This window comes from Anopheles stephensi, chromosome 3, assembly GCF_013141755.1.
Source record: "Anopheles stephensi strain Indian chromosome 3, UCI_ANSTEP_V1.0, whole genome shotgun sequence".
Lineage (NCBI taxonomy): Eukaryota > Metazoa > Arthropoda > Insecta > Diptera > Culicidae > Anopheles > Anopheles stephensi.
The window spans coordinates 53,038,322-53,047,833 of NC_050203.1; the positions used below are offsets into that span (position 1 = coordinate 53,038,322).

The 9,512-nt window shown below is 45.2% G+C and overlaps 1 protein-coding gene across 8 annotated transcripts in view; it reads left to right on the top strand.

Moving 5' to 3' along the window:
• LOC118509213 overlaps window positions 1–8,988 on the top strand; it is a 69,735-nt gene extending 60,747 nt beyond the window's left edge. For all 8 annotated transcript variants that reach the window (XM_036049489.1, XM_036049487.1, XM_036049491.1 and 5 more), the window contains 6 exons: window positions 251–392; window positions 1,463–1,603; window positions 3,447–3,614; window positions 3,693–4,054; window positions 4,535–5,065; window positions 7,071–8,988. In XM_036049489.1, the coding sequence (XP_035905382.1) occupies window positions 251–392; window positions 1,463–1,603; window positions 3,447–3,614; window positions 3,693–4,054; window positions 4,535–5,065; window positions 7,071–7,533 (1,807 nt within the window). In that variant the 3' untranslated portion in view covers window positions 7,534–8,988. The remainder of the gene's footprint in view (window positions 1–250; window positions 393–1,462; window positions 1,604–3,446; window positions 3,615–3,692; window positions 4,055–4,534; window positions 5,066–7,070) is intronic.
• The last annotated feature ends 524 nt before the right edge of the window (window positions 8,989–9,512 follow it).

Genomic DNA, 9,512 nt, shown 5'->3' on the forward strand with positions numbered 1-9,512 from the left:
ATGCAAGCTAACTTTAGTTGTGTGCACACACATACACACACACAAACACTTCTATGGAATAATTTGCATCAATCAAGTGGTCTGGCACCTTCGGGCGATTGGTTCAGAAAAGAAACCCATGCCTTGTCCCCCCTTCTATTCAATACCGCTTCAACCGGAATTCTCCATTCAAGATACTTTTTATTGCATTTTCCGACCCCGGCAAACGCTGTCACTTCACTTTCGTTTCGTTCTGTTCTTTTTTCTGCAGGAAAATGGGCTGGCGCCTGGGGCTGCAAGCGGTCACAGGGCTCGTATCGTTCAGCTTCTTCATGGGATTGCTGTACCGGCCGGCATCACTCTATCATCCCCAGCGGCGTGCGATACTACACTTGAAAAACCAAAGGAAAAAGGTAGCTAGTCTTGTCAGTCATCCAACCTACCGCTACCACCACTACCACATTGCGAAACCGTACCACCACGATGCAGATTGTTGCTTTATTCGCACTTCCGGCACATGGCAGCTAGCTGCCGAAGGGCAGTAAGCCGTCCGTAAAAAGCTTTTCAACTTCACCCACCTCCGATAGCGCTCAACACAGCGCTTCCGTTAGTTGTTTAAGCCGAAACACCAGCACCACCATCCATGTGACCGCAAAGTAAACTCCAATCGTGTGCCCGGGGTAAAGTCAGCGCAACGGAACCCCACTTAAACGGGCGAGTGTGGGTTGGCCGTTGTACAGGGATTGGATACAGGCTTTACATCATTTCGGGCCAAAGCTTGAAGATCCTTGAAGAAAGCTATCAAATTTCGTACGCTCGTCGCTAAGCGTCGTAGCTAAATGGGGCCACTCAACTGTTACTAGCAATATGATGCCAGTGCATGGCTTCTTGAAGGAAATTGCCATAAATATCGTATTTTATTATCCTATTTTCGGAAAGGTTGAAGTGTTTCAGCTTACAACGTGCGGTAGGGTTCAATAATGAGCAACGAACTACTTACTAATGGTTTATTTTAATAATTTTAAATAACTTCTTTGGTGTGCTCTCCGATTGCCTACATTTAGGCGTAATGAGCAGATTTATTTTTCAATATTTCGAATGCTGCTTTATCGTTGCTTCTTTACTTTAACAAAAACATTAGATTGTTCATGGTAAAATGAGAAAACTCTACAACGAAGCTGAATACGCCTGGTTTTATTTTAAGCTCGATCAACCCACACTCTTATCAAATGAATTACAATTTCAGTAAACATGGTGCTGATGAGCAGTTAAAATTGCTTTTAATTAAGTTTTCCACAATTTACTCCCGTCGTATCCTCTCCACAGCACAAAAATTCAATAAACCTTCAACGAAAAAGCTTCCAATCGTTTCATCTCATACGTTCCGTTCTGCATCATCGTTCCATTCTTCCCGCCAAGCAAACACAGCTCACTCAAAGTTGCATTTCGTGCACGCCGGTTTTTATTCTATCTCGCTTTCCAGGTGAAGGAAAAGAAAACTCACGTTCGCACCCCGAAGCCACCGTTCCTCGATTTTACGCCCCTAAAATCCTCCTCGGTGCGGATGCTGTCCATATCGGCCTCGGTGGCCGCACTAGGCATCTATTCGCCGATATTTTTCCTGGTAAGTTCAGTTGTCGGCTTAACACACACACAAACACATACATCCTCACATGCCTTACTATCATCGATCGGGGCTTTTACTCGACAGTACGGAAAAGGGGGTAAAGAAAGTATTCGTTTCCTCAAAACAACACAACAAAACACAAAATTGATACCCATGTTAGGGCAAACTAATGCGCTTCAATTTCCTCCCGCTTATGGTGGGGCAACTATGAACCGAAATCGGTTACGTTAGGCTGCTGCTAGATTTTTCCGGAAGCAGTGTAAGCGTACGGAAAGCTGGAAATGAAACGAAACGTTCAACAAACCTTCCCGCTGGGACCGATGGGTTTTCCAGATGAAATAAGGTAAAATTGATTTCGCCTACATAAATCGAGCTTTCGAGACGAGTTTGCTTTTTCCCTCGTCATTCGCCGACGACGACGGTGATCTCGAACAGTTCCAGGAGATTTGTTCGGGTCAATGTTTATTTGTGAAAGCATCGGGGAAAGGCTACTAAACACGTGGAGCAATTCTCTTTTTTAAGTGAAGAAAAGTCTGCATGCAACATGTTTTTAAAATGCTTACTTTTATTCACGCAGAGTTAAAGCAAAGCTGTGCTGGACGCATTGCCTACATTTAGGCGTAATTGATCATTTGGTTTCTGTTTTAGTAGCTTTTAAAATTCAAAATAATACTAAAACTAATCTCACTTTAGCACAATCATAAATCATTAAATCAACCATTCCACCCTTAAAATCTATTACCCACGAACGGAATTTAAACGTCACAAAATCAATTAGCTTTCGATTCCGAAACTCCTACCCAAACCCGGTCGGTAACGGCATTATCTCATTCGCAAAAGTTATCATAGTTCAATACACTTTCACTTTTCGATTAGTTAACTAAAGCTCCATCCGTTTTTGAAATAAAATTAGCTGGCTCGCAAGCTACACTCTCCACCATGCACAATTGAATTAAGTTCGAGCTGTCGCGCACCGTTGCATGGCGATGGTCGCCAAAATTGAATGCATTGTTCGAGAGTGATAACCAAGCGCATCCCGAACTGCAGTATTACACACACACACAAACTCACTTACCCAGAGCTGCAGTATGAATAGGCAGCGCAGCGCAGTGGTTGACGGTGAGTGCGTTTTCCAATTTCCAAAGCCCCGATTCAATTTCGAAACAATAAGAGCATTTGCGGTTGGCCTTGTTCGACCGCAGGGATCACAGTAGCTGTCGGTTCACGGCTGCCCATGTCCTAGTGCGGGCGACACACCTAACATTTGTGGATGTTTTGGGATGTGTCCATGTTGAGTGTTGGATTTTTCCCTCCACCCTGTGGTTTTAGATTAGCGAAATACCTATATTCGAACCATCGGTATGACCAAACAAAAAGTTGGATATGAAAATAAAAGCTTCAGTAAACATTAAATCCTCTTTAAACTAGAGCTCCTCTGGAATGCGTGGTGGAAATCGAGTTCGAAGATAGAGCGCACTCCCATGCTGTAGATAAGCCATGTAATACCAGCATGAAGCGTAACAACGAACCACGAGCACCACTAATGGTGGAAAAATTGCCGTCGGAACGTGTGGCAGCGTTGTACAATGGTCCGACCAGTGTCCTTATTTATTGGAAACATTCATCTACACTCTAGCCAGGGCTAATCGAATAGCCATTGCAGATGGCTGTACGGGATTTAATGGCAGCACGTCATTGAGTTTTATATTTATATCCCTGGCACTACTACTTCGCAATCATGCATTTTTAATGCTTCCCGCTTTTACTCATCGAGTCATGATTCTATTTCTGATCCTTCACATTTTTCATCCCCTTTCACTCTCGCTCTCTCCCGACATAGTCCCTGCACGGGTTTAGCGAAGGGTACGACATGCAGGACTTGGTGCTGCTGCAAACCTTTCTCGGACTGTCGATAGCGTTAGGTATAGTGTTTAGTGGATCATCGATCAACAAGACGCTGGAAATCTCCTTCCGGAAGGTTCAGATATCGCGTCAATATGTTTGTCAGGTATGTCACAACACCAGTCTGTGGACCTGTGAGATTCATTCCGAAATCATCCTCTATTGATCTCTCTTTATCGCACAGGGCTGTGTTACGTTAGTGTCAGTATCGTTGTTAGTATTATCGGCCGTGGCCGACTACCGGGGCCTCTGCTTCTCCGCATGGGCGTACGGGCTCGGTCTCGGCGGCTACCGTTACACCTTGAAGATGCTAGCGATCGAGCGAATCCGCGGCAAGTACTTCTCCAAGGCGTGGGGTTTCATCAAGGGTGCCGAATCGCTGCCGGTGCTGTTCGGGGTGCCACTGTGCGCCTTCCTGAACGACTCTTCGCACCGGTACGGCCGGGCAGGCTACTACATATGTGCTGCCAGTGCCGCCATCTCGGCAATTATTCTATTCTTCGTGGGATACCCGGACGGGCGTAACATGAAGTATTCAACCAATGGGTAAGTGTCGCATAAGATAATTAAAAGCTGTTCTGTTTACCTCCGAATGTTCGATTTCGAATAACTGAATAATCTAGAATATCTAGAATCTGTTGGTTGAGACGAATTTTGTCTTTCAATATATGTCCAGCTATTGAATACAGCTATTCCGAACGTCGATACAAATATTCAAGAACTTGATATAATTTCTAAACATCGCCTGTCTGCGGTATTATTTCCTTTATTCAAGTTTCAAGTTCCCATTTTTCAGTATTGTTTAACTTCTTAGTCTTTCCATTTAACTCCATGAGCTCTTGCTGAGTTTCCAATGGCATTAGTTATTTATCGTTTAATTAGTTATTTAAAGCGTTTAAGTTTCCCTGAGTCTCTCTCCCCATGTTTGAACGCAAAGCCCAATGCATTTAACAAACATCAAGACAGATTACTTTACCATCGTCTTTGTGCGTGAATAAATATGCTTGTTTGCTTCATCGCCCACAGTTCCATCACATCGCGCTGCACCGCACCAACCTCATCGAGCGACTGTCAGCACATCCTGGACCGTAGCTTTTCCTCGCAGCGCTACAACAACCCACAATGGTACGGTACGAACACGCACGCGACCAACCTCTCGAACGGTTGTCACGGTTCCGGCACCTACCCCGGTGGGACGGGCCTGCAGCGCTGCCTGTCCACAAGTCAATTCATGAACGGTGGACTTAATCTCTCCTCGGGTGGAATTGGCCCTAATGCGACAGCAACCGCGACATCAGCCGGCCCAGGTGGACGTCTGCTCGGCAACAGTCAATCTCTTGATAATCCGGGCGTCGGGCAGGCTGCTTCAACGACCGGGTTCAGCTACCACAGCCCGTTCTGTGGCCAGGGTGCGGGTCAACCGCACGGTCGACTGCACAAGAGCCTATCGTTCGCGTTCCAGACACCGATGTTCAGTGATGATCCGATACATCACACTTGCCAGCAGGCGTCGGGCTATGCGGCCGATTACCCACCACCGAGCAGGTGCTACTCCAGGTACGTACGTGTGTGCTGGTTTGTGTGAATGTGCTTTTAATTGGACCCAATTAGGAAGCACTGTTTCCGGTACGAGCTGATCTTTGATGACAAATTTGCAATCTTCCCCGTGTGGGTAAGCCACGGTGAAACGGTTCTACGCTCCCCCAGCAAGCTTATTCCATTTCTAATCCTTCAACGCTGACATTCTTCGGTGGTACGTTCTCTCGGTGATGCGTTTGAGTTGGCACCACGTTGTGTCACGAAAATAGCTACCACACGTACCCCCGCGTTCCGTCATCCAAACCCGCCACAATCACCCTCCCCGATAAGCCCTGCGGCGTGCCTTAAACGCAAGGATTAGCTTCGTTTCAGCGAACAACGGGCAGATTTAGCTTTACCCTACCGCAGAAAGCTTTCAATTTTCATTCAACCGTTAGCTTTAAGGCACGCTGCAGTACCTCCGCAAGATAGTCTCCTTTTGGCGCGGGACAGATTTTCGGTCCCCCTTCCTTAAGGTCCCACGGCCAGAAGGCTAATGAAGATGAAATTATGCGAAAATATCCTTCTCACAACTAGTCTGCCACGGTTGTGCCAGGGAGACCCACGTTGAACCGGACCATTTCGAAGGATCAAAAACATTTTCCCACCGGTGTCCCGAAGGTGTCAGCCCGGCAAACTGGGCACAACTGGCAGCGGTCCGTGCGTCGAAACGTCGGACTTTCCTTCGAGAGTTTCAATGACCGGCACGATAAGTTGCTTGTCGCTAATACTATTTCTTTTATTAATGCGGATTGTACCGGGAAGAGCAAGCGGTAAATGAGGGTTTGTTGTGGCTGAGCGTTTGCCACCGCTCACAAAAACTGTACCGTCGGTAGCTACTGGAGGCCGGAACCCTGCTGAAAGTTCTGCCATTTGCTAGCGTGCGGCAACGTACCGTCAATAATCATTTAGCGAAGAAGTGCCCTTGCCCCTAGCGCTTAGTTAAATGCAGCTTTTGTTAGCCATTATGTCACGCGTTTTGGGGAATGAGAGTAGCGAAGGAAAGACGCGAGACCAGGAACAGGAACAGGGATATAAATTTACTCAAATTATCCTCAGCTTTAGAAGGTGGGAGATTTGGGTGAGATTGAGCTTTCGGTTGCAGTTGCTTGCCGGCTGAAGGTGTACTTTGGCATGTTTTCCGAGAATTGCTGTCGTGATTAAGTTAGATTTACTGACCCGGTGGACAGGAACACTTGTCTAACAAGTGAAGCACGCGGACATTGGAGTGCTCTCGAAGCGGGAAGGTTTACATTACCATATCAAAAAGCAGGGATTATATTTTAATTTTCAGTGTTTAAAATGCTATTAATCGGAGAAATGGCAATCTAAAGTACTAATGGAAATAGGGAAAACTGAATGCTACTTGAATAAAATGTATCACTCTTACGCCTGAAAGTATGCAATTATTTTTAATGGGAGTGTTTCAAACAGAACATTTTTATTGCATACCTCTAGGCGCACGCAGCAACTGTAGCGTACTGCGTGGAGTGTATCAATATTTCACTTAAATTTTATTTTTGATTACATATTGATTATAACACGCTCCAGATAATAAACAGTATGAAAAGCCTTAAATCAAACTTTGCTGACACTTTGACATGAGCTCAATCGGTTATTAACGCTTTCCACCTTTTCTCTGTCCATTCTTTCTGTGTGACACATTCGTCGGCCGCGAGCCCGTGCCATCATAGATCAACGTCAAGTATCGGCCTAGAAGGCATTAATAAATTGGACCATAAAAGTTCACCTTCAGTTTCTTTGCCCCATTCATCCCTCTGACCATGACCAGGTTCACGAATCGAGCTACGAAGAAGATGAAAAAAACGATGGGCAATCAATTTTTCCGTTGAACCGTTCGCTTTTCGAGGAAAAACTTTTTAATCATTCTTTTTGCACGCATCTTTCTCCCTCTCTCTCTCTCTCTCTCTCTCTCTCTCTCTCTCTCTTTCTCGTTCCATCGTGTCATCCCCGGGTTCCACAGGTGTGAACTGCACAATCCATCCCAGACCGCACCGATTACCGTCCATCGGGACACACTCAACCGTCAGCACAGTTTTCGCGCCTCGAGCCGTGGTCAGACACCGCGGCACACGGTACACGCGACTGCCCGTGGACAGCAACCATCAACACCGCACCATCACCACCACCAATCGTATCACCAACCCCACCAACAATCGCAACCGCAACAACAGCAGCAGCAGCACCATCAACACCATCACCCATTGCCACCGTATCCGGCGAACGGGTTACAATATCATCCGTCACGCAGCCGAAGCGTCCCGGAAGGGTTGGGCGGAACGGGCCGCGTTGGGGCGGGAATGCCGCCCGGAACCGGGGGCGACTGTCACTGGAATCACTGCCACTGGACCACCGCGAACGGAGTCAACTTCTGCCGTCCGAATCGGCCGATTCAGGTGGTCGAGCAGATAACGACCTCCGTTTGACTAAAGTTTAAAATACTCAAGTTCTTCCTGTGCATCTCGCTGCACCTACTGGAGGGACTGTTCTCGTAGATGGTTTGCATGCGTTGCGAATTAGTTTTAAATTGGAAGTGTAAGTGTTCTGACCGCGAACATTGTTTTGCTTTTTGCAATCAGTAAACAATCGCAAAACAAAAAACCATCCCTCATCCATATTGCACAAATAGTGTGCATTCTCTGATTGATTCGATGTTGTTTTTTATCGACTTAATCGAAGTAGAAGTCGACGAACCACATTTCTTGCTAATCGACTTTATTTGAATTTCATTTGCCAGCCACGAAAATCATCATCGCATTAAACGGCATTCATTCCGGGCATCGGCACGTGTTGAGAGACTGACAGCAAACTGCCAGCCATGTCGGCAACACTACTGAAACTGAAACACGAGTGGAATTAATCCGCCTCCAACGCACGAACCGATGCAACGGGGTGCTTAAATTGCAAATGTTTTGCTGCGAATTCGAATAATAAATTGTTTGTCTTACCCAGTTCGCCTCGCTTGGATGAATCGGGATTTTGCGCTTTTTATCATAAAATTATCATTGGGCCGCATAAACGGCAAGGGGATGGATTAGAATTTTATGCATTTTGCACACACACACGCAGAGGTGCAAATGAAGCGAGTCGTGGCCATATTTCAACATCGAGCACACTAATTTGGCGATTAGTTTGAACTGCCTGCACAAAGAGTGATACAAACCCGCTTAGTGCGTGATTATTGCCAACCAACAATAAATTATCTTTCCCGTACCCGGTCGTTTTTTGCGTCAAACACGAAGAGAGAGAGAGAGGGAACAAAGCTGTCGCATGCCACGAATGGTACGGAAAATTCGCATTCGATAAGCAGATTACCGTCGGACTAAGGGCGGAATGCCTGCGCGCGGAATGAGTGAAACCGTACAGAGTTGCGTTTAAAAGTGCAGCATGAATACTAATAGGCACGTATAGAATCGATAGCAATTTCAGCAAACGGAAACATAGTCAAAACGAACGGTTCCCACTACGATTCGGTGTCCCACTAGCGCCCGATTAGTGGACGCCGACACGAGTTTCGTGGCTCTCGATAATGTGCGAAAATTATAAACGTTGCGTTTTTATGTGTATAGCATTTCTGTTGTTGGTTCGTTTATGTTTTCTTCCCACTCTAGTGTATTCGTTTTAAAGAGGTGTTTTTATTTATGTGTTTTTATGTTTTTTGATGTGAGTGAGAGTAGTGCAATCAGGGGGAAAGAAAACCATTATATTAACTCTGTTTTGTAAGCCGTTCTGTGTGTAATGTTTGTTCGTGGTAAGCGAAAGCGTAGCAAATATAGGCTAAACTGATGCTAGAGTTGTGACCGTATGCAGGAGGAGCACGATGATGATTGCGAGAAGAGTATTTAATAAAACAGTTGATTTTGAAGCTAAATGAAAGTAAAGTTCGTGGTTGATGCACTTTTCTCTATGCGATGACAAAACAATATATAAAACGAACTTTTCTCGTGAAAGGTGTCCACTATTTGCATCCATTGATCCAACTCATCTCACCTTCTCATGTCTCTTTTAATTGGCCAAATAAATAAATCGTATGGGTCGTTTGTTGTTTCTCCATTCTGCTGGCTGTCCGATAGTAATTTAAAATTAATAAACCGATGTTTATCTGCTTTAAGCGGGTGGTTGCGATAAAATGGGAAAACCAATTGCCTTCTTCTTACCAATCGCTTCCATTACTATTTGTTGTTCTGCATGGGTTTCTCGTGTTTGTTCGTAAATGTTTGTTCACACAACCACTTTGCGCAATTTTCCATTTTATTTACGGTTTTGAGACAGTGAGACAAACCGCAGACACAATATTTGTATTTATTTTTAAAGTTATTTGGTAAGCCTATGATTTTCATCATATGTTTTATTCTTACTATTAAAAGACCTTGAATAGTTTAGCTTTATTGTACTTTAACTGTAC